Here is a 26536-nt window from a genome sequence, read left to right as displayed (position 1 = left end):
GGACACAATACATAGTGTGTTTTTAGTGTGTTTTGTATGACTTTAGTTTAGTGTTAGGGAACCCAACCAATTGTGATTTAGTCATCAAAACATGGTTAAATGTAACAAGGCTTAAGGTAAAATGTTAAACCTGTCAATATATAAAGTATATATAAAGTATATATAAAGTTCAATGATACGCATGGTGTAAAAGAGTTTTGCTGTGTTTAAAATATGGAGGATGCTTTTGAATTATTTGAAAATAAAAGAAAAGTCACAATAAGAACCATGTGCTGTATATATGGAGGAACAAAATAATTAATGAAAGACAGTTTTACAATGAGTCATGTCCTAAAATCAAGTTTCTTGATGCATATGAAAAGTCATATTGAGAAACTTGCTACTAAACGAATATTTAAAAGTATAGATTATGATTTTGTGATCCTGCCTTGTAGGTAATGGGATTCTACCAATCTCTATACTGTTAAAATTCACCTGTTTATATGTAACCTTTAATGGCAGAATCATAGGGCAACATTTTTTTGCAGTACTTCAGATGTGCTAATTTACAGAATTTATCCAAAATCTGAATTCCTGACTCCAGTGGAACTAAAATTTGGCAAATTTTATAAAACATTTTATAACATAATATAAAATGTCATAAAATATTTCATTTGGTCAACTCATGTTTGTTCAACATGAGCTATTTTCAAGGCAAAATTATCTCTGAATTTTAAGAACCTTTCCAGTGAAGGCAGTACACTAAAAGTTTTTCATTGTTGTTATGTGTCTGGCTCTTTTCAGTCCTGTGGGGGAAGCTGGCAGCAATTAATTGAAGATTTGGAGGGATGTGGTAAGGAAATACCCTTTAAAACAACGGCACAGCAGGTCACATGTTGTCTAGTGGTTGATAATGTTGAATGCTGCTTCCCAATTTGAATATGGGAGAGCAACTGATGATCATTTCTCATTATCACAGAAGGTAACATGGAAAACAGATCATGAAGAGGATGTGTAGCACAGAATAAGTTGTGCCTTTCACTTTTTAATCATTTTATGAGATTATTATCTTAAACTAAAAGAGGCTCTTTTAAGTCACAGCCTATTACTCATTTGAAGATTGTGCCATTTTTGAGACTTCTATATTGCTAAATGACAAAACAGACATTTTGAGACTTCTTTATTGCTTTGACAAAACAGACATTTTGACAGATGAGTTACAGTACTGGTAGTGTTTGACTTAGATCAGAAGTCCCCAAACTTGGCAACTTTAAGACATAGCTGGCTGGAGAATTCGGGGAGTTGAAGTTGCCAAGTCCCAAGTTGCCAAGTTTGGGGACCCCTGACTTAGATTGTCAATTAGCAACTGTTCCAAGATTGGATGTCCCTCCAAAAGGCACAGATTTATTATTGTAATGAGCATGCTCCATATGATAAGTACCTATATCCCATACATTGATGCAACCTGAGATAAAATATTTAGTGTGCTTGAGTTTTTAGCCATAATAGAATCTTATGGGAGATACAACACATAAGTAGCTCTGTGTAATTTAGATATGAAATATCTTTTATATCTGTACTATTTTACTTAGATATTACTATACTATTTTACTTAGATATTACTATACTATTTTACTTAGATATTCAGTGTTATGAATTAGATGGAAATTTTTGACAATTGTGTCTTTCCATCTTGTGTATGACAAAGAATATAAGTTATAGTAATATTACAGCAAAAGAGATGAATCATGCTTAACTCCTAATAGCAGAGCATTTTACTTTCTACATTCTCCCTGAAATGAACATACTAGGAAAACAAAATATTTTATTTAAAAATTCCTGTAAAATGTAGCAGGTTGTATCAGTGTGTGCTTCCTTTACCAGAAGATATAACAAAAAATCCCTCAGAGCAGTACATATGTGAGTTACTGTATTATGAGTAACTGCAAATGTCAGCATTATTTTGGCAAATAAACAGTATGTCAGATGCAGCATTAATCATAACCCAGTATCTGAGTGGCAGGAAACTAACTAGCGTAGAGCTTTCCAAAGTTAGCTCCATCCAATAGCATTAGGATCAAGGGGTTTCTTTACAGATAAATATATTTATGCTTGCTTACTTATAAACTCAGTTATGAGATATATATGTACATATCTTCATGCTATTCCCTTTTTCCAACAGGTAGTTCACGTCACTTGGAATTCCCTCTTTTCACTTCTCTTTTGTTACATCATGCTTTTTGTTTTAGTTTTCTGTAACTAAAGCAGCTTTTGTGAATCCATTGCCCCAAAAGTAGTTTATCTAACAATTCAACTTTAATGATTTAACTTCCATTCTTTAAAATATAAAACTGTATTCCAGTTATCTGAGATAATTGCTTCTGCTTTTTGTTGGTTCATGCACATTTGGTCATGTCCAATCTTGCAAACAAAACTGGGTCAGAACAAGTTAGCCTTGAAATACTAGTATCCAGCAGATGGCATTCTTATTTCAGACTCAATATTGAACTCAGTACTTACATCTAACATTTATTATTATAAAATGAAACTTGGTTGGGCTGTTTATAGAAATCTGTTTATTTTAATAGAGAAATGAAAAGGACCTCCTCTTTTTGTTATGACATTTATGTCTCGCCTTTCAGCGTTAACATTCCCAGTCCAAGGGAACTATGGATTATGCAAGAGAACAGTGAAATCTGCCAAATAGCAAAAATCATACGAACATAGTTGTGGAATAAAATCAATTTCAGCTACAGTTTACAAAGACAAAATAATATTTGTTTAGTGAAAAAGAAATTGTGGACATTTGGAAGACTTTCTTACTTTACTGTGACACTAACCCTAATCTGTCATTAGTCTCTTGATAAATGATGTTTTGACAGTTTCTAATGGACAGTTGCATTATATAGTGGCCCCCCAACCTTTTAGGCACCAGCGACCTGTTCCCAGAGAGAGGTTTTTGCGTGGACCGGAAGGGTCATGGTTTTGCTATTGCTGCCTGCATCCTGTGGATGGGGCTTCACTTCTTTGTGAGGCCCAGTTTCTGGCATGCTGTGGCCCAGTGCTGGTCCATGGACCAAGAGTTGGGGACTCCTGCATTATAGGGTATGGGATATTTCTAATTTTAATAAGGGATAGTAAGCAAGGAGAGTGTCAAGAATTACAAGTTTAGGAGCCAGATTTTATATCCTTTTCTAAGCCTGGTTTATATATCACACTAAGTTTTTAATATAGTATGCTATACAATCTTAGCAATTGTAATACATAAACCATTGTGTATGATTTAGGATGTGGCTTGAATCCAGCCAAGTTGAAAGAACAGTTCATTTACAGTACTTTTCAAATCTGATAGAAAACATAGATGGCTTCAAACTAACAATAGTCTAATGCTACTACTCTCCTGATTGATGCTGAGACTTCCAAGTTAATATCTTAACCGAGACTACATAATAGATTTGTATAGTATATCTGTTATGGTTGGTATAATCATGATTAGAATGCAGTCTTCAGAAGAGAATCAAGTTAATTAACCTGATGTTTCCTATGCTGAGAAACCAAACCTCAGTACCAGCATTAGAAAAAAACAACAGCCAGGTGCAGAGTGTATTAATCTCATGTGGAACTGGAAGCAAGAACCCCACATCTTTAAGAATTCAAATGTTAACAGATGTTAATTCAATGAAGGACTGGCCCTTGTCAGCGAAAACTCCTGAGAAGAATTGAAACTTTGTAAAACTATATAGCTAAATCTAGTTTAATTCTTAAGCTGCATCTGAGTGGATGCTTTTCCCCCCTGTAATTCTTTTAATTCATTTGGTCTCTTCCTTGCCTTCTTTTTGTTTCTCCTTTTGCTGCTGGAGATGTATTGTTAACTGCATTACAGAGTTACTGTTTTTCTTACTCTTTGCATACTCTGGCATCTTCATCTGCCGTCAGTGTTCATGTGTTGTTTGAGCCTTGTTTACCAATGCTGTGTGCCCACCTTTCACAGTTGTTTCAATGTGTATTTCTGGTTCAGTGATAATACTGTGTTTACCAGAGCAGCTGCCACTCTAGGCATCTTTCAGTTCTTTGATAGGGCTGTAGACATCTTTCTTGCCAACTTCTACAAGGAACAAGGAAAAAAAAACAATTTTCTCTTTTGTAGCATTACTCATTGCAGCTTTCCTTGGATATACAGTACTTTCATGTTGCCAAAGGTGGAGTTGGCAAGCAATCACCATTTTTCTCTGATCTTAGAGGTATGGCTGAAAGGTGGGTGGGTAGGTGGGAAGAGTATCTTTTGGAAAGAAAGGAAGCTTTTTTTCTTCATCCTGCCTTCTTATTGCATTTAAGTTAATCCTTTTCATTTTATTCTATTGTTTTTCCTATCGGGGTTATATGTTTATTTGAGATTTGGCATATTCTGCCTTAAGGTGGTGCAGATGATTTTCTCCATCTGTTTTTTCCCAGCAGAGCAACTCTGGGAAGTATATTGGACTAAGACAAAAGGATAGGCCTAATATTACCCAGTGAGTTTCTGTGGTTGAGCGAGGATGAAATCTCAGGTTTCCCTGTTCCTAGTGCAGCAACTTGAAGTATTATACCAGGTTAGCTGTCATAACAGCTTTGGGCTCAATTGGGCTAAAGCATAAAAACATTAAGAATTTTTTTAATGACTGATAAGTTTGCATATATTGATTGCCACACTGATTTAATAGCTTTCACTTCTCATTGTGAATGTGGGAAATTGCTTGAGATAAGATTTCCTTGTAAATAATGTTCTCACTATTTACACCACAAAATAGAAGTCCCCAGGGTTTTTTGGCTGGAAGCTGTCCCAGTTTAAATAGATTTAAAACTAAATGAATGCCATCAAAGGCTATTTATTTCAATGTAGCAAGCTGAATTCATCTACTAGGCAAACTTTTACATTTCTGGAAAACTCCCAGGGACACAGTGCTCTATTGTAAACAAAAATAAGCATCCCACCATGTTTTAGAAATTGTAACATGTGGGGTCAAGAATCCCACAGCGTGAAGTATATCTTGTAGGCAGTAGCAGTTAATTCCAGGCAACAAATACTCTTTTCTCATAGGAACTTGGCCTAGAAAAGAGATCTGGAGAAATCTGGAGACTGAATTTGTTCTGAAGGGAGCAGACTATCATTTTGAAAATTTGACATTAAACTGATACTTTTTCTCCCCCAGGTTCCTGTAGTTGATGATTCATGGAAGATACATGAGACATGGTAAAACACTGATCCTAGCCCCACATTTTTTTTACAAAATATTTGTTTTTAAATGAAGTTTTTTATTTAATTTACTTTGTCATTGCACCTCGTACAATGAAATCAAACACCATCTTCAGTGCACATCATGACCATGAAAATAAACACAAACACACATCCTTCACACTCCACACATTGAACCGAAAACCCACAACACCACACCAACACTGCACTATGCAGTAGAATTCGAAAGAGTTGCTGCCCTGGAATAGAACTATCCTGGAATTTTTCAGCCTATTTGTGCTTGTTTTTAATATTCTGTAGCATCTGCCAGATGGTAATAGTTCAAAAAAAGGGTGCCCAGGATGAGATGGATCTTTGAGAATGTTTTGAACTTTCTTAAGGCAGCAGGAGCTATAAAACTCTTCCAAAGAGGGGAAAGGGCAACCAATGATCTTCTGGGCAGTGACATTAACTCTCTGGAGTGCTGTCCTATCTGCCACTGTGCAATTGGCAAACCATACAGTGGTGCAGTAAGTTAAGATACTTTCTATGGTGCAATAGTAGAAGGTCACCAGCAGTTTTTCATTCAGTTGTTGTTTTCTGAGAAGTCTCAGGTAGTATAATCCTTGCTGGGCCCTTTTGCCCAGTGCTGCAATGTGAGCACCCCAGGCCAGGTCCTCTTTTATGATAACACCCAGAAACTTAAAACTGGCCACTTGCTCCACTCGGTCTTCATTGATAAGCAAGGGCTGGATGTCTGATCTGTTCCTTCTGTAGTCCACTATAAGCTCCTTGGTCTTATTGGTGTTGATGTTATTGTCTCCACACCACGAAAGCAGCTGGTCCACCTCATCTCAGTAGTCAGACTCATCCCCCTGGAGATGATTCCCACCACTGTTGTATCATCTGCAAATTTAGTAATAGTATTACTAGCATGAGTAGGAATGCAGTCATGCACATAAAGAGTATAGAGTAAGAGCCCTTCCGGTTTGAGTTCCTTCGGCGACAGAAATCCGCGATCGTGCGCGGTTTCGGTCCGGGCTCGCTGCTGGAGCGCCCCAAGCCGGCTGGTTTCGGGGCTAAGCCACCCCATAGAGGTAGTGAAGATGGGGGGAGACTGTCAGCACGGTTGAGGAGAGCCGCATCTCTCCTCCTCAACTATGCAGAAAATGTAAAACAGTAATAAGATATGGAATAGAACATAAAAATGAGCATGAAATTGAATTTGTACGAAGAAATGTAACCCGGGATTACGCTACTTTCAAAAAAGATGTTTTATTTGTATTTTTTTTTGTGAAAGCTCAAAATTTACAAAAAAAAAAAAAGAGTATAGAGTAAGGGACTCAACACACAACCCTGTGGTGTACCAGTGTTAAGAATAAGGGCTGAAGAGGTATGATTACCTAATTTGACCCTCTGTGAGCGGCCAGACAGGAAATCTATAATCCAAAGGCAGATTGAATAAGAAAGTCCAAGGTCCAGAAGTTTAGATACTAGTCTACGTGGAAGAATTGTGATAAATGCAGAACTAAAATCTACAAAAAGCATCCTCACATTGCGCTCCCCCCCACCCCCACTGTTCTAGATGAGTCAGAGCAGTGTGAAGCGTGGTGGCTGTAGCATCTTCTGTAGATCTATTTCTTCTGTATGCAAACTGGTGTTTATGAAATGTATGCGGAAAACCAGAAATGATGTGCCAGCAGACCAATTTCTCAGAGCACTTCATGATGATAAGAGTGAGTGCCACTGGTTTGTAATTGTTGAGGTTATTGATAGGGAACTTCTTTGGCAGCAGAATAATGGTGGAAGCCTTCAAACAAGATGGAATAGTGGACTGGGATAAAGACCGATTGAAGATCCTGGTAAAGACTCCAGCCAACTGATCAGCACAGTCTTTAAGCACTTGGCCAGAGATACCATCAGGACAGGCAGCCTTTCTAAGGTCCACAGCCCTCAGAATACTCCTCACCAAAGAGGTGGGTGCAATAATTGGCTGGTGGTTGTATTTTACCTGTCTGATGTCTCCACTTCAAAGTGAGCAAAGAAATGATTCAGTTCCTCTGCCAATGAAGCATCCCCTTCAGCAGGGATGACATTGGTCGGTTGATGATTGGTAATTTGTTGAATCCCTTGCCACACCTGCCTCATGTTATTGCTATAAAAAATATCCTCAATCTTCCTCTTAGCATATGGTCAGTGGTGGGGTTCAATTTTTTTTTACTACCGGTTCTGTGGGTGTGGCAGGGGAAGGATACTGTAAAAACTCCAGTCAGTGGTGGTATTTGCCAGTTCTCCAAACTACTCAAAATTTCCGCTACCAGTTCTCCAAAACTGGTCAGAACCTGCTGAATACTACCTCTGTATAGTATATAGTGTCAGGGAAATCTCCATGTGCGAGACACACAATGCTGTTTGGACAGCCTAAATTGTTAGTTCATTCTGTTCAGCGCTTGCGCACCTATCCTTAGTGCATTACAAGGGGCAAACTAGCTTACACCAGTTGCCTAGCAGTACTCGGGTTGCTTGCTGGGCTTCTCTACCGGTCTTGCCTTACCTTGCTTCATGTCTGGTGAGGTCCAGCGGACAGCTTCCACTCTTTGCATACATGAACGCAGCTAGGTTTTTCCTACCAAAGTGGTATTCATTTATCTACTTGCAATATTGCATGCTTTTGTACTGCTAGGTGGGCAGGAGCTAGGGAGCATCAAAATTGACTTTCAGCAGGTCACCTAAATACCGTATAAAGCAAATCCTATATACAAATTTTAAAAAAATACTATAAAAATAGAAAAAACGATGCAAAAACGATTCAAGTTGGGGAAGATTATTTTAGTGCAAACAATTTAACATACCTAAATCGCAAAAAGTTTTTAATGGATTCTGAATGGGGAAAACAATAGATGTGGGAAGTATTTTAGGATCTCTTAAAGGAAAGCCTCTTGAATGCTCAGTCAGGAAGGTAGGCAGTGTATAATTAAATAAGTGAAAGCCAATCTTACTGTTACCTATCATTGAATGACTAATGGAATGTTAATGGAGATTAGGATTACTCATTCTTCTGCTTCATAGTAATGGCCAGTTTTAGAATAATTTTTTCATCAAAATGATTTAGAAGAAATATTTGATTTGTAGAATCTTTTGTCCAAAATTTGATTTTTTAAGAAAATTGGGAAAGCTTGTATTATAAATATGGCAAGCTACAAAGATACATTTGCTCATATAAAATAATTTTCCAAATTAAACAGGCTCTGATAAAACATTGTATTGTCATGTATTTTCTGTTTTCTTAAACAAGTTTGTTTAGCCTTAAAACAACTGAAATATAGTTCTTTTGAAAGATGATGTAAAAAGGAACGATCAATAGCTCCCTAACATTTCACATACATGCACTATTTATAGGCAAAATAAGGTGAAATGATGAGTGAAATGCTTATATCTGGTCTTCTAAAGGAGATTATACTGTATACTAAATCTGTTATATTCCCAAATTCCAAGATACTCTCTTTTTATTAAAACTTTCTTGCTGGTGAATGTAGACCTTCCCATTTCGCATTTGCCTCAGTTAGGGATTATTTGTAAATATGACGGTAATAAGCACTACTTTTAAAAAATCAATTTTTGATTATTTAGAACAAAATTTTATGCTGCCTGGCAACAAAAGCCATCATTGTGAAACTGATTAAAGACTGGTCAGTTTCAGGTAACAGCAGAAGTTTACCAAAGGGTTCTAATCAACTAATATCATCTTAGCTTTTTAACCATGGTTACCATGTTTTTGGTGAGCACTGTGTTATTAAAAAAACAGCTCAGGAAGAAATAGCTTGTTAAGTAATTTCTCCACCCTGAGAGGAAGCAAAAAAAAAAAAAGTTCACTTCATTTCAATGAGATGGCAGCAATCAGTGAATTTGTAGCCCATGTCTCATATGTTCACTTAGCAACCATTTTGCTTAATGACAAAATGATTAGAATGGAATATGGCTGCTAAATGAGAAGGTGTATAGGAGTGTCCCTGTTGATAGTTGTAACCAAAAAGAAAGATGAGGTATGAGAAGGAAGAGGATGAAAAACAAGCCCAGACACCAGTTGTTTTAGCTAGAATAATGAACTAAACATTGGGGTTGTGCATTTTTTTTTTAATCTGAAGGGAAGGAAAAAATATACTAAGGAGTTTATATGGGCATGGACATATGATCTTTTGACAGTTTCTTTAGCCAGTGCATCTTTTCTCAAGATCCAGGAAAGGCTGCTGGTAGGTGACGATTTGTTAATAGAGTGAATGAAGAAAAAGTAGACGTAGATCCTTGTTCTTATTTGAAAGCACAGGTATAACCAGTTGTTTAATGACTGTTTGAAGTTGGGACGGACTTCAAACAAGCTACTTATAACTCATCCTTGACGTTACAAATTGTTGCACCACTACTGCTACCACCACCACTCCAAAGTCGCGACCACATTTCAGGCTCAGGTGACTGGCCCACATTTACGACTGGTTGCAGTGTCCTGCGCTCACATGTTCACAATTGATGACACTTTTTGCCATATTCCTGCAGAAAGCAGGAAAAAAAATGCCTGTAGGAAATGCTGAATTTGCTTAACGTGATTCACTTAAACCATGGTTACTCGCTTAGCCACTGTTACAAAGCAGTCATAAAATTGAGTCCAGTCACATAATGTCTCAACTTATGGTCACAATAACACGATTAAAATTTTAGGCTCCATTGTAGTTATAAGTCGAGGACTACCTGTGATATATTCCTTTCTGTGACTATCAGCATCTTGAAGAACAAGATATGCTTTAAGCATTGAATTGTAACGGATTCCTCCAGCATGCTATTATTTGACATCAATTTATTTTTTTTCATGTTGATATTACAACAATTGCCCTTCAATTTTCATGATTACTTTTGTCAAATATTTCCTCCCTGTTGCAAATGGATTGAGGTTCAGTGTTCCCTTGTAGACATCTTACTAATTGTTATGAGGAGCCTAATGAAATTATAAACATGGACATAGTTCCCATTTAGATGTATCAGATGACAACTTCCTATTCCTAGAAAATTTTAATTTAAAACTTACTTTGTGGCAACCCACTGCCAGAATTGATGTTCTGAAAGGAAAAATAAATTCAGAGAGTAGTAGGTAGGTATAGATAAATTCACTTAGGAACATTAATGGATAGTATGAATTGATATTACTTTCAGATGACACTGCTGTTAATTCTGACTATTAACCTACAGCCCTAGAATTTTGTGATTTTTTAAAAATCCAAATGTAACTAGTGATTTTCACCCATAAATTGAGCATTAGACATCTGTCAAATCTATAGAAAAGGTTATGTAGAAAAGGCTTCAGTACAATCTGAAAGACAAAAATAAATTGAAACCATAGCTAGTTAAAATTTATGCATATATGGTGTCTTATTTTTGCTTCCCCCCAAATATTTTATTTCCCAGAAAGACAGCAAATGGGATCTTTCTGAGAGTGAGAAGGGCAGGGAAAAAACCTTATTCCCCTTTCTGAAAGATTATATTTGCTGGCGAGCATATATAATCTTTCTGAAAGGGAAGAAATACTTTTTCCAGCCAGTGTTGGAAAAAGTGTAAAAGGATTGCTTTGCAGAGGGACTCTGCCCTGCACAGGGTGAAATCCATATGATAGGCAGCCCAGTTGCTCTCAAAGATGCTGGCTGGAGAGGTCCATGGCAAAAGCTAAGTGAGATTTTAGCTCTAGGCACTTGGAGAATGGGGTGTTTGGAATCAGCCGGGAAGGGCCAATTTGCAGAGGGATAGTGGCAGGCAGCCTTCTGCTCAGAGAGACTGGCTGAAAAAGATCCATCCCAAAATAGGTCCCAACAGACAGACAGACGCACCAGGAACCAGAGGGACTCCTGCGACAGTGGCTTGCAAACGTCCCTGCCAGCTTCCCTGCTGATTTTCTGAGGAAATTGGTAGGGAAGATTGAAGTAGTAATCATATGATCCTGGAGGGCTTGGAAACTTGTCATAAGTGCAAACAGAGCCCAAATCACAATCATGACTGCAAAGGGAACCAACCATCGGAATGTGAAATCCGGGTCATAAGTTCTCTGCGTTAGGCCCATCAGAACTTTAAACAGTCACTAAGCAACCAATCATAACTCAAGGATTATCTGTAAGATGGAATGAGTGAATTTAAAATCCTTAATATTTTAGGAAAGCATATTGTAATTTTCTGTATTGGGAAATAGCAACATTCCTGCTGTCTCATGATCTTTCAAGTCTCTGCAATGAATCACGTAACTGTATCTTCAAACAACAGTGGTATATTCCTGATAATTGTGATTAATGACTGTCAAAAATATAAAACTTCATTTAAAAAGGATGTCAACAACTGAACTCCAATATTTTCTGCAAGTGGTAAGAAATATTTGTTCATTTATTTCTATAAGTCTAAAAGGATTCTGAGTGGAATATCACATAAAAAAACAAGAAAAAGTTGAATCAGAATGTTAAAAACAAAAAAATAATCATAAGAAGCAAAGGTAAACCCCGAATAATATATTTTAATGGCTAGTGCAATAAATTTATTTCCTTTTTAAATGATTTTATTACATTTCTGTTAGAACATAAAAATTGTTTTATGTTTTCCTTTAATCAAAATATTCACCCAACAATTACCCATCATGACTGTCCTATATTTTCAGAAATCTTGAATAATGTATCCATATTCTCAAGTTCAAATCTGTTTTATTTATTTTATTTGATGAATAGAGATCAATTGTCAGAAATAATAAGCATTAATGGTTAACTTACTGTGATGTTTTAGACTTTTCTCAAGGGAATTATATAAAAAAAGAACATTTAGTAACAAAGACATACTTGTCAATGGTTTTCTTATGTACAGTTATCAAAAAGTTTAAAATGTATAGATGATTTTATGGTTTTGAACAACACATAACTGAGTTTGAAGTAAAATCATATACAAAGGATGAACATATTATTGCTAAAATGGTGAAATATGAGATAGGAGGAAAGTGCAAGAAAGTATGATAAAATGGGCTGAAAATTTGGCTAAAGTATAAAGAAATAGATCACTGGGAAAATATGCAATTGCAAATATTAAAATTTACATTATGTTCTAGCCTTGAAGAGAATTTTTATGAAATAATGTTTGTATTTGTCACCAGAGAAACTGTCTAGAATATATAAAAGTATTTCAAATCTGAAAATGTGAACTTATTGAAAAGACATTTTATCAAGTCTAAAAAGCCAAAAAAGTTTGGATACAAATAAATACATAAAATCAGAAGATTTTTAAAGATCAATGTACAATTGAAATCAGAGACTTTTCTTTTAAAATTAGTGAATGAAGCATGGGACTTGGGTTTATATATGACAACTGCAGCAAAATTACTATATGCACAAAAGATGAAACATTCTTAACTTCCCACAATACTGGAAGGGTTGGTGAAGATGATGTGAACTTAAAAGAGATGGCAAAATTAACCTCCTTGATTAGAGAAAAGACAATGTCTTCATTTGTGGTTGACTAGAAACCCTTTCTAGGTTCTTTTGCGTGAAACAGAAAAAATGCACATGACTTGCGGTTTTGATGATTAAAAAATTGTATAATAGGAAAAAATAAACTTTTTTGTTATAACGTGAGAGTTAAATTATATTTACTGCAAAAGAAATTAGAGCTTTTTAAAATCTTTGGGCACTTTTGTCTTTTCCTCTTTTTATTTGTTTCCCTTATGCTATATTAGCTTATGTTAACTTTTAATGTTCTTTTAAATTTTGTAATAAAATTTATATAAAAAAGAATACATTACTTTAAAACCAGAGCAGCTAAATACAAAATTAAACTGCCTCAAATTTGATCTGGGGATAAGACCATGTTACGGGAGCGTGCTCTTTAAAATAGTTACTGGGGGATCGTCATGCCTTCTTCCTCAAAGGAATGTTGAGGATACCCTTGTATGTCCATTAGATCAATATGCTAAATTGTCTTCAACTAAGTTTGTACTTATTTGTTTTATCAATTTCAAACAAACTAAACTACTTACATTACAAGGTAAAATTGAAAAACAATGTAAGAGGGAATTTTCCACCCTCTGATAATAATGTATTCTGTGTTTTCATATTTGAGAGTTGTGAGGCTTCTAGTATATGACAGACAAGAACAGCTGCTGGTTTAAGAGAAACACAAAAACATTGCTACACCTCTGCTTAAAGGCTCAGCAGAGTTAAATTTAAATCACTTTCTTTCATATCTATACTGCTTTGGAATTTGATGTATTCTGTTGCTAAGGCAAACACTGTTTTATTGGTATAAAATAGAGAAGAACTGGAAACAGATTTAGAATTTTCTTTTTAGTAATTTATATCACTCCTGGTGAAAATAGTGCTTGGTTGTTTATATTTATTCAGCAGTGTATTGTAAAAAACAGGGCTTGCTGTATCTGAACTTATAACTTGAGCATTGAGCATTGAATCTAGTTCACAGTTATCTTATCATGCTCACTCTTATACTAAACTCCAAGCATCTGGGTCTCTCTCAGTTTTTATTCTAGTCTGCTTTCAATTTTTTTAAAAAGGGAATACTCATGTCAATGCAAACCCATTTCCTCAGCCAAGAATAAGAGAGGGTTAGGTTAATCTTTTCTTTCATACATTTTTCCTTTCCCCTCCGCAGTTTGTTTGTACACAGCAAGTAAGCTCACTAGCGCAAAAACCTGTGAGATTATTGATGTTTCCATAGGTCATTTTACCACACGGAGTGTGGAGGATTGGCTGGAGGTGAAAGAAATGTATTTTATGTCATTTTAAAAGCACTACCTGTTTTTTCAGTATTCTGTAGTTCTAGTATGTACATCACATGCTCCTCTCCTTTTTCTGTAATTTTTTGAAAGAGTTATTACTACACAGTATTCCAAACATATTTCAATACGTTTAAAAAGCTTGTTTTAAAAAATAAAATAAAACATCTATATTTATTACTTTTGCGTTGATTTTGGTGGGAATAGGTCTTCTATTGAAAATTAAATAAATGAAAATGATTACTAGATAGAAAATTGCCAGTACAAATTTTATGTATAGCCTTGTTTTGTTTAGAATTCTATGACATTCTTGTGAATTTCTCTTGGCATTGTAAGTCAGGCTAATATATAGATAATATAATACATATATGCCAAGAGGTAGGTTTAGTGCTCAAGTAGATTCCTAAAATTCTGCAAAAAAAAAAAAAATTAACAGAGCCTTATTAGCATTTTTTTTCTTTTTCTAAAACTACTTCACTTCTTCTCACTCAGTCATTTAGCTTCAGGGGCAATTTTTTATAGCTTTTTTTTTTTTTTTTTGCCAAAATAGATTTTAGTTTGCAGGTAGCTGAAATTGGACTGAGAACTTCAGACTGTCCACTCCAGGTTGGATATGATTTAAGACATACTTCTTTATTAGTTAAGTTGAATGTGGCCACATCAAGACTGCCAGTGAGACCTCAAAATTGACTTTCTACTTTTCTGCCTCAGACCCTAGATGTCACAGGAGAAAGCATTGTTGTTTTTAATGTTTCTGGTTTTGGTCTAACTGTTTCTAGGTGTTCTAGAGAATAGATATGTATTTTCATGATGTATTGGCCCTGAAAACAAGGTCCAGGTTGTTTAAATACTATTTTCCTTTAAAAATAATGAGATATAAACGTAATTTTGAGTAGTCATTAATACTTAATCCAAGCATTTGGTTTTAAATGTTTCTCATTTCCTAAGTGCTGTGTATTTTTTCTAGGCAGTAGGCCTCTTTGAATTGTTAATCAGCAGCTGTCTAAAGAGTTATTTTTTTTCCTGGGCAGTGCTACTAGTGATGTCACTTCCCCCTTGGCAAACACACGATAGCTCTGCTGTTTCTGAAATTGGTCTCTGGGAGAGGAAAGAGCGAGTGAGAGCATGCTGTATCCTGGGACCCTGTTTATTTGACATTCCCAGCTATGGAAATCCTACTTTAAAAAAGATTGTGCATGTAGTCTTTCCATATCAGATGAAGAAATGAGTATGCAGTTTTTGAAATTCCTTTGTTTACATTCTTAGCTTGGATTATGAGCTTGCAAAATGCCTTTCCTTTTGGGCCTGCGACAGGTAACTTGTTTTTGGATTCTTGGTTTTATACTGGTTAGGGTGGAGAATAAGAAGTTTTGCTGGTTTTTAAAGATACCAAGCTTCCTTGTCAAGTGAGTTACTGATTCTCCAAATTCACTTTGATCATATTTCCACTGGTCTATTTGAGAGGAAAAAGATATTTGTATCACAACACTGAAAAATCCTGAAGACTGAACAAACTTTTTTAAGGAATCAGAGTCAGCATAAAAAAAAAAATGTGTTCTCCCTTTCAAATATTTCTAAATCTCTTATAAATTTGAGCTGCTTATAAGATTTTTTTTTTTGCTGTAACAGTTTTGCAGTAAATAAACTTACCATCAGAGTTAATATGTATTTTTAAAATATTTGTGAAGTTTTTCTTTTTAAAGTACCAAATTAATTGGTTCCTAACTGGGATCGAATGCTTTCAGCTTGCTCTTCTAGATCCAGAATTTAGTAGAGTAAATTTAGTAAATGACCGTTTAGGAATCAGCCTGTCCTTTAATTAAAATATCATCTAACATGTATTTATTTTGTAAAAAAAAGATTAAATGATGTTGATGTAGTGAACTTTAAATATTTTGTTATCTAAAATATTTAGTACCAGCAAATTATTTGATAAAAATGAAATAGATTTAATTTATAAATGCCTAGTTTTTAAAACAGTAAGAATAATTGCAGTAAGAATTGCAATGATTAGCTGAAGCACGGAGTTCACATTGTTTTTAAATTATTTATACTATTTTAAATAAAGATAAGATTATGGAAATTTTAATATGGTAATAACAGACCATTTTATATTATATTATGTATTGTATCAGCAAATTAATTCTCTAGAAAATATATGTTTTGTTAGAATTCTTATAAACCACTTGACATTGAAATTGTGTCTATGGGAGATAAACTCTGTGACCTCTGAATACTTTCATATCAGATGCACCTCCTAAAAGGAAATGTGGATAGCTTCTGATTATATTTATGTGTTCTGTTCAGTCTATCACTGATAAAAGAGATTCAATATCTGAAACAAGTTTACTTGCCTATTTTTGGTGACTCTGTGATTAATCTTGCTAGAAGGGCTAATGTTTGCACCTGCTTTTTGTTCAATAAATCTCAGATCTTTTTATCTGAAAACCGTCATAATTTGCTGTATGTCCCAACAGATGGTATTTAAAAGATAGAATGAACATTATGTTTCAGAGTAACACAAAATATGTAATCCTTTCTTTAGAATGGAGAATTAGACTTCCTCAAATGTCTATGTGGTATTTGGGGAATAACTAAATTTCAACAAAGCAACTAGAGCTGCAGGCAAAAGGATTAACAAGAAAGTGACCAGATTTAATACATTTTCATTTCCAATTTCTTTTCAAGGTATCTTCAGATTTATTTTAAAATGTAATACTAATTTAATTTATTAACACAAAAAAAACTATTCATATAATTGAATGCAAGTGATGCTAGGGTTTTTCTTTTCTTTTTTTTTTACAATTTCAACTGGTTTTGTGCTTTATAGCAGAATTGAAATCAGCAATTAAGTAGTTAAAATATATAAACGTGCTAAATGTTTTAGTGAAATATGTGATATGTTCTCCTTTTCTAAAATGGAGAAACTGAGTAGGCCAATAAGAAAGGTTACATTTTAGTAATATTTCATTAGTTAATATTTAATATATAACAGTAAAGCTTTTTTATCAGTTTTTAAAAGGTTCTCCCCATCCCATCCCACTGCTAATATCCCAGAGGGAGCAAGAGGCAAGGGAGTAATGCAGTGATTTAAGTAATGGGATTTTGTTTATGTCATTTGGTATCTTAAACCAGCCAAGCCAGAGCTAACTAGTGATTAAAATTTGAGGGGGGGAGGGAAGAGTAAAAATATTTCCGGCTAAAAATGTGCCATTTTCGGTAGAACTTGAATACTTTTCTCAGAAGCCCAGCGGGTTACAGAAAAGGGCCTGTTTTAAAAAGGAAAGTACAATTGAATGTGAAAGAGTTTTTTCCCTTATTATTTAACTGCACTCTTAAAACTAATGTTATAGCCTTTTAACAGTATAACATGGTACAAGTTCAAACTGTTCTTATTGTACAAGGATTTCTACAGAATATATCTCACTTATCAATCAACATCTATAAACGATAGCGTATGAAATCTGTAATTAGGTTGGGGAGCAGCTTCTTTCTTTTTGAGCACTGTAGGGCTAAATTTGTTAGAGATGAGGAACTCTTAATATAACTTATTAAGAGTTCCTCATCTCTTTAACAAATTAGAATGTAGACAAGTTATAAAAACCTGAATTGTAATCAAAAATTGAGAAAAGGATATATCATAATCAGACATGAATCTGAGATTGTCATTAAAAGAAATTGTCCAGTAAAATTGACTGTAGAAGAATTTTGTTTTGGTTTACATTTCTGTAAAGTTATGGCTTGAATATTTCTCTGCAAGAGTTTGGGGAGAAATTTCAACAGGTATATCCATAATACTGGTTGTCCAAAAATGCTGGCCACTGTCTACTGTTTTCTATGGGAAAAACAGCTGGAGGGTTTTGGGGAAGTGGAGAGAGCACTTTGTTGGACTCTTGCCATCTGAAAACTTCCACATACTTTTAGAAAATAGATGCCAAGTGTGATTCCTCTGAATAATTCTTAATTTTAGTGATGAAAAGACCAGCTGGTACAAGAGAGCATTTCTTCCTGCTTATTTGGGGGGTGGGTGAGTGGGTGGAAATACTATAATAAGAAAATGTGTACGTCTGCCAGGCAGCCCTTAGGTTTCCTCCTAGCTTTGGAAGAGGGGAAATGGAAATTGCTTCACAATTTTCTGGGTAATCCTTGTCCAGATTCAGCTCATAATACTCGTTATACTTGTTACTAGAGGTTTCCACATTCACTTTGATTATAAATGGCAAGTGGATTAAATCAGATAAATTAAGTACGTAATTATAGAGTCTAGAATGCACTTTTTAGCTAGCCAGTGTAAGTAAGGTTTTAGAGGAATTAAATTGTGGTTTTTAAGCCAATAACCCCGTGATGGCAAACCTATGGCACGTGTGCCACAGGTGGCACACAGGGCCATTTGTGCCAGCACGCAAGCTGCAGGCAAACTTACCTCACTGCGCATGTGCATGCCACACAGTGATTTTTGGCCGGTTTGAGGCCTTTTTCAGCCTCCCAAAGGCTTGAGAAAGGCTTCTGCAGGCAAGCTTTGTAGGCCAAAAATTAGCCCCATTTCGTCACTTCCTGTTTTTCTGAAAATACAGGAAATGACGAAATGGGGCTAGTTTTCGGCCTACAAAGATGGCAGAAGCCTTCCTCAAGCCTTTGGGAGGCCAAAAAAAGGCCTCACACCAACCGAAAATCAGTTGTGAAGCGCAGTGCAGGTAAGGGAGTGGCGGGGGTGGGCGGGGATTGCACGCGCATGCTTAGGGGGCATGGGGAGCACGCATTGCATTCTGGGTGCTGGCACGAGCATGCAAGTATGTGCACAATTTTTGGCACAGGAGCCCAAAAAGGTTAGCCACCACTGCAATAGCCCATCTTTCTGAAAGTAAAAGAATTTGATCTTAATGATTTGTATGATAAATTTAATAGAATCCTACCAGTATTTGAAATACAGTATGATAAATCACAGTTGTTTTAAATTTTCAAGTAGCATTTTGAACACATTGAACATTTGTAATAGAAAAAACAGCTCAAAGGGACCCTTAACATGTTTAAATATGTATGCTTCAAATATGTTGCTATGGTTCCATGAAAGAGCATCCTAAGTGGAAAAAATAGCCTTCAGAAATATCATCCATATCTAGAAAACATCTTTCAAAAGAAATATTTTTGTTACATTTTTAACTTTTTATATGAGAACTTTTAAATTTATATCTATTGAATTTAATAAAGTAAATTGCAAACAAAAGTATATACTTCCTTATTTTCTAACTAAAATATTATGATAGGCTGTGACTCATGCTGTGCTTTGTTATACTTTAAGTATGTAATAGCCCTTGAAGTTTTGGGGAGTACTAGTTTGGAAAATGTTGAGCACTGTAACATGTTACTACTATTTGAAAGCTCTTCACCTCTATCTTCTCACCATTAGTACCAGCTAGTTTTGAAAATTGCTTTGTCATTATACTGTTGGCAGATATTCAAGGTTGGTCTGGACAGTACAAAATGTGGCTGCCTTGTTCACTGCCCAAGATACCTATCTTCCTGAATCATTTCAAATGAATGTATTTGCAGTTGGAATTTCATGTACCACATTCTTAGATGCACTACTTCAATATAAATTAAGAGAGGGTTGCTATAGTGAATGAATTAGCCTTGACTCCAGAATCTTTCATACAGGAGCAAGGCAGAAGGCCATTTTACAGTCATGTCAGATGGCTAATATCTACATAGTATATACTAATGAACTTATGACACATGAGACAAAAGAGACATACCAACACCTAATAACTATTATTGAAAGCACACCCATTCTCTTGTGATATTTAAAAGCTGTGGGCGCCGCATGTGCACATCTTTCACTTCTGCAGGAGCTGCATTGGTTGCTGATTTGCTTCCGGGTGCAATTCAAGGTGCCGGTTGTCATCTTTAAAGCCCTTCATGGCTTGGGTCCGGGTTATCTGAGGGAACGTCTCTTGCTGGTCACATCTACCTGACCCATTAAAGCGGGGAGGCAGGGGATGTTGCGGGTCCCATCCCTGAGGGAGATAGAAGACCTGGTTCTGCCAGCGGGCCTGGGGAACCAAGAGCGGGACGGAGCCCATCCAGTGGCTCATGTGTTCTACTGTCATCAGGGTGGGGAGTGGAAGTTGGGGGTGATTTATTTATTCTTTCAGATTTTGTTCTATTGTACTTTATTAATTTGATTTTTTTTGTTTTTTTAATTTTATTTTAAATACGGTTTTATATTCTTTAAGCCACCTCGAGTCGCCATGGGCCAATAGGTGGAAATATAAATTTTATTTTTATTATTATTATTATTGATTTTCCAAGATACAGAAGCCCTGGAGAATGGTGCAAATGCCACTGAATCCCAGCATTCCCCAGTATTTGCTGCCCTCCTTTTATCTCCAGACAGGGGTGGGATTCTCCCAGTACGGATGAACCCCTTGTTCCAATGATCAGCTGAACCAGTTCACTGCAACGAGCATGTCTGCCTGCCCCTGCTCTTTCCTGTGCTTTATTTTCTTTGTTTAGAGCACAGCTGATTGCCGCGCCTCAGCTGTTTTATTCAGAGACTGCAGTTGAAAGTAAGTATTACAGGTTTTTAAAAATGCAGAGTGCATGTACGTGCACGAACCAGTTGTTACACTGGTTGAATTGCACCACTGCCTTCAGGCAGTGTTCTCTTTCTGTTGACAGGCCCCTGTGGCCTATACCCATGTGCTATGAGTTGCACATGTCTTTGTTCTTGAACTGGCTTAGGAGAATGGTCTTTCACAATCTCTGAAGAAATCATGTGAAAGCATGCTCTGTTTTTGCACGATTAGGGTCTGCACAAAACCACGTGGGCTGCTGCATTTTGCATCAGCTGGGGCTTCCGGATGTTCTTCAAGGGCAGCCCCATGTAGAGCTGCAAGGCAGCCATTTTCAGGAGCAGCAGTGGCTCTAGAGTTGATATCAAGGCCCAAGACTCTCCTTCGGGCCCAGTCTTGGTGCTGTACCAAATGTTGCTGTTCAGATGGCACACCTAGATGGTGGTAGGGGATATAGGGAATTGTTATTTTGTTCAGGTTGGGATGGCACACCAGCAAAGTCAAAGTCATTTTCTAAATGTTTGAATGCTGAGCTGAAAAAATTAACATCACTGTACATACTGTACCATATCAAAGAATCATCAACTTTTTTATCAGTAGAACTTCTCTGATGGCATGCACACTATTGAAGAAAATAGCCCACGAACCAATAATTGCTTGTTTGGAATCCTAATTTCAAGAGGGGAGTGGTCAAGAAATTTTTGTCAAGGCAAAACTGAAAGGGTCTTCTTAGCCCTACTTAAGACTTATCTTGGGATAGAAGAGGAGATTTCTCTGGAAGATGTAACTGGAAGAGAAATTGAGAGAAGCTTTTGGCAACCAGGTTATCTCATTTAGCACAGTGTTGTGATTTGTGAAGGAGAAATAATATCAGTGTGTATTCAGACACAGTGAAGGTTTATGTGAACTTTTTTGCTTGTTACAAATTCCAGGGAGAATATTCCATGTAATGGGTAAGAATCCCCTCTCCCCTTTAGAAACTGGTACTTTGATGTTGGCACTTTGAAAATGATGCCTAGATGTCTTTTTGTGACAACTGCTAACTACTTCTTGGGGTAATAAGAGTTGGTGGAACTCTTTAATGCTAAGATTCCTGTGTGTTGATTTAACTATATAATGAGTCTCTTTAGGAATAACAGAATTGCTTTGTTTACATGATCTAAAATTAGTTTAATGATATAAAAAAACAGTGAAATAATGTTTAGCATGTTTGTTTCTATAAAATTTCAAGGTATTTACAAAAAAAAAATCAAAAAAGATTTCCTGGATTGTTCCAGGTGAGACTTTTACTCTGCCTCATTCTCTGAATTTTGAAGAGAATGGCATTTTTTTAACCCTCCCATGTTTTTCTAGTCTTTGTTTATTTCTTTTTCAACAGAAGAAAAGATTCCTTTCTTTTGATTTATAACTGTGATGCTTTCCAAAACAGATTCCTTTACGTTTTAAAATCTTTCCTAATCATGATTTCTAATTGATTTAGTCTTTCATATTCAATATTCTGAAAAATAGCCACAAATGTTATTTTTCTATTATCAGCTAAATTAAAGCATGCTGTCTGGTATCTTACATTGGTTAACCAACAAGCCAAGCAGTTCTTGGTTAAAATCATAATTATATATCTCTCCTTAATAGGCTACCTCTCATGCCTTCCAGATGTGTTAAATTTAAACTCCTTTAGTTCCCATTGTGTATAAACTCTGTTACGTGCCTCATCGCTTACTGTCTTCACTTCCTGTCTTTGCTATCTCCTCATTATCATTCTTTATTGTAAAGATTGAACCTTTTTGCTTATGATCTAAGGCACAGCATGCTTTAATGATGCTATAAATATAACACCAAATCACTACCTTGCCTTTATTATTTATTTAACTTAGCCTTCTGGTACTATAGCAATGTATTGCTAAGTAGATAGGAACTATTTCATAATACGATTCTGTGGCAGTAAATGTTTGACTTAAATTAAGGCTATCAAGTTAAAAAAAACTATTGTGTTTAAACATTTTTGTGCTCTCTCCGATGCATTAATTTAAAACATATTTTCCCTTGAAAAGACATCTGAATATTTATATGCATATTCTTATGGCCCGGTTTGATCCAACTTTAGGCTAAAGCTGCTACACCCTTTCCTGCATGGTCAGGGATGAAATTCTTATGTCATATACATTACAGTTACTTTTGCCAGCTTGTTAAAAAAGATTAAACACACTGAAAATATGCCTAGGATAAACCTTGCTAAAAGGAGCTTGAAACAGATTTAGGAAATGAAAGAATTAGAGAACTATTCCTAGTCAGTATTGACCATGTTGGCAAGGTATTCCTAATTGTTGCCCTGCCAACATACCTAAATATCACAAATAAATACAGGTAGTCCTCAACTTACAACCAACAATTGAGCCCTGAATTTATATTGCTTAAGTGAGTTTTGCCCCATTTAATGAGATTTCTTGCCACATTTGTTAAGTGAATCACTGCAATTGTCAAATTAGTAATATGGTTGTTAAGTGAATTTGGCTTCCCCATTGTCCACTTGTTAGAACGTCGCAAAAGGGGATACTATAACCATCATAAATATGAATCAGTTACCAAGCATCTGAATTTTGATCATATGACCATGGGGATGCTGCAGTGATCCTAAGTGAAAAATGGTCATAAGTCACTTTTTTCTGTGCCATTGTAACTTTGAACAGTCACTAAATGAACTGTTGTAAGTCGAGGACTACCTGTACAGAGGAAAACTGATTTTTTTTTTTCCTTGCAGAAGTTGTCAGTGTTTTATTAAAGGAACATTCAGAACTTTTGTTCACTTTCTGTACTTTACAGGGGTATAATTCTGGTAGTTCATTTCCATCCTTTTTTGCTATACATATACATCCACAAATGAGAGAGGAAGAAAATGAGCAATGGGACCAGACTGATATTTATAGAAAATACTTAATTTTAATGCAACTAAAAATATTTCTGTTAAAACACAGCATTTTTATTCAATTTGATATCAAGGAAGCCTAAGCCAATGAAGGTTTTCATTCCATTTCCAAGGGTTAATTAACTCTGTGTTTTTCTCAGATAGCTACAAGCTACCCATAACCTATAGAAGTGGTCCATAATCTATATCCAGAATATTGACAGGTATTTAAGCCTTGGGTTAATATATGACTCACAAACCTTAGTTTGTGGGATTGAGACTCACATGAGCCTCCCCACTTGTCAGATTGCTATGTTAGTAACATATTTCTTTCTTGCATTGTAGGACAAAGAAACCTGCATAGGAATCAACAATCAGAGTTACAGTTGTGAAACAGGCCATTGCTGTGGACAGTCTCAATGCTGCAATTACTATTATGAACTCTGGTGTAAGTTTTTAAAATTCATTTTATAATATAAATCATAAACTACTTTTGGGTTTAGCATCTGCCTTTATCTCCCCCTCTCAAAGAAATGCTTTTATAGATTGAAATTTAAGCATGGTAAAAAACTGACTATATATGGCAAAATGTCTACTTGATACATTTCAATATAAGACAGGAAAGGCTCTAGATCACACTGATAGGCTTTGCAGGAAATATATAGAAGAATAGTTCCTGCTTGTTTTTCCATTTTTTATTTTTATTTTGGGTGGGCTTCAGTTTTGCCCTGTGATAACCTTTGTATCACCTGTCAGACTAGGAATAAGTACTTCTGTTTGACAGTGATTCTACTTCCTCTAGGCATTTCCAATAGATTCTATTCCTTATTAGGAAATTATCCTGTTAGATACTAATGTTTTTATTCCGTTTTCTTTGTTGTTTAATTCTGGAAGAGGTCATTCAAGGTTTTTGAGTTCATTGGTATCATCCAAATATTTATATCTCCCGTTTATTGGACACTGGTAAGGCAGCAGAGACTTTGAACAGATGCTTGGTATCAGTAACAAGTGAGAGCCAACACACTGAAGTTCAGTCCACACTTGAAATGTGGGTCAGAGATATCCATGAATGATGAATCCACTAGATTAAGTGGACATTTTTAATATGTGATATTTTTTTAAAATTTTTAAAAAGATTTCATTTTGTTGGCATGTACCATAAACAGATTCAATTTCTGCTTGAATCTGACCTAAAGATTATGAGAAAGAGTCTGTTTTTGGCTGCATATCAAGGGATTCTCTCCTCCAGATTTAAAATTTACTCCATTTATGTTTATTTTCCATTAAAGTTTGTTTAATAATTTAACAAATTTTAACAAGAACAAATGTGCAAAAATGGGAAAAATAAGCATTTAAGCTAACTTAACAATAACAAAACAACAAAAGGGGAACACCATTTGTTCATAACATATCCATTACATGTTAAACAATATTTCAAAATTTTTAACCTAAATTTAAAAAATAATTATTGTTACAAAATGTAATAAATCTGTGGAAGAAGAGCCATGTTGGCGCAGTGAGTAGAATCCTGTACTGCAGGTTATTTCTGCTGACTCCCTACTTCCAGCAGTTCGGTAGTTCGATTCTCACCGGCTCAAGGTTGATTCAGCCTTCCATCCTTCCGAGGTCCATAAAATGTTGGGGGCAAGATGCTGACTCGGTAAACTGCTTAGAGAGAGCTGTAAAGCACTGTGAAGCAGTATACAAGTCTAACTGCTAAGTGCTATATTGTGTCTTTATTGTATGAAATTGCTTTTCAAAAACAAAATTACATTTTTTGAATTCAGTGTTTATATCACAAATAATACTACTTTGCTAATTTCTCACAGTATTTCTCTTCGAAACACCCAATACCTAATATATTCATAATTTCTCAAGCATCATGTCAGTCAGTTGGTCTTTAATTTTTTTTACTTCCCCAACAAAGACTGTATGTCCATTCTTTAAAATACATCCTTTGAGGTTTCTATTAGTCCTTTTCATTTACACTTTTATTACATCTAGATTATAGTTTTATTTGTTCAAAAGCTAAAGATGGTGATAGTAGTAGCTATTGAGCAAATACTTGAAAACTGAGCACAAACAACACATTATTCTTGCTATTTTTCTTCATCTCTACAAGTTTGTAGGTAAGACAGACTTAACTATTCCCAGTTCAAATTTCCATTGCTGTCTTTTGCTTTGCAACAGCCCCAATACCCTAATGCAGTGGTCCCCAACCTTTCCAGCATGGTGGCCCAGTGTGGCCATGTGGGTGGCAGGCTCATGTGCATACGCACAGCTCCATTGGTGCAAGCAGTGGGCACAGACACCTTCCTCACATGAATGAAGCTTGGTGCATGAGAGGAGGGTGCTTGTGCATGAAGCTGCACTAGCATGACAGGCAGGCATTTGCATTCCTGCACGAAGTTCTACTCGCGTGAGAGAGTGCTCGTGTACAAAGCTCTCTTCGTGCAAGTGGAGCTTCATGCATGAGCTCAAGGCCCACCATTTGCGCAAGTGGAACTTTGCACACTTTCTGCTGCTCACGTGAGTGGAACTTTGTGCACACGTGCTTGCCCATCGTTTGCACAGCCCAGTTTGGAATGGGGTTTGGGGACCCCTGCCCTAGTGGGCAGATCACAAGTCCAGTTAAAGATGGATGCTTTTGTGTATGCTGTGGTTCTTATAAACTAGAGTGGACAGGGTTTAAAACAGTCAGGCAGCCATATTAGGATCAGTACTGCTAAATAGTCACCTGTTTAACTGCAACAATATATGTTTCACTGGGGATTCTGTATAGTTTTCTCCAAGGATAATGATTACTGTCTTAGGAATTAACCTGAATCCTATGCAATTCAATAGGTGAATTGTGTATGTTTCAGATTTATTTTTAATCCATCTAGATAGCTGTTTTTCTCTGATGGGTCAGCAGTGTTTTTGGTGCAAAAGGTTGTGTTACTGAAATCTGGTGATTGTCTTTCCTGGCCCATTACAAATATATGAGGTCCACATTAGTATTACTTCTCCCAAAATATGTCTAACAACCTATCTTCCTTGTCCTATTGTTTAAAATGAAAATGTCTGTTTTTTAA

General features: G+C 35.8%; 1 protein-coding gene across 2 annotated transcripts in view; it reads left to right on the top strand.

Moving 5' to 3' along the window:
- Nucleotides 1–26536, top strand: part of WBP1L (WW domain binding protein 1 like) — a 40649-nt gene that overhangs the window by 4405 nt on the left and 9708 nt on the right. Inside the window, exons 1-2 of one of the 2 annotated variants that reach the window (XM_026704693.2) lie at nt 15054–15302; nt 23808–23910. In XM_026704693.2, coding sequence (XP_026560478.2) covers nt 15276–15302; nt 23808–23910 — 130 coding nt within the window. In that variant the 5' untranslated portion in view covers nt 15054–15275. Of the gene's footprint in view, nt 1–15053; nt 15303–23807; nt 23911–26536 lie in introns of those variants that run through there. The other variant, XM_026704692.2, reaches the window with a different exon arrangement.

This window comes from Pseudonaja textilis, chromosome 4 (genome assembly GCF_049901715.1).
Source record: "Pseudonaja textilis isolate UNSWEBS1 chromosome 4, rPseTex1.2, whole genome shotgun sequence".
In the NCBI taxonomy this organism is placed as follows: Eukaryota; Metazoa; Chordata; class Lepidosauria; order Squamata; family Elapidae; genus Pseudonaja; species Pseudonaja textilis.
Note: the sequence above shows the minus strand (reverse complement) of the source record. Positions and strands in the feature narration are given on the sequence as shown.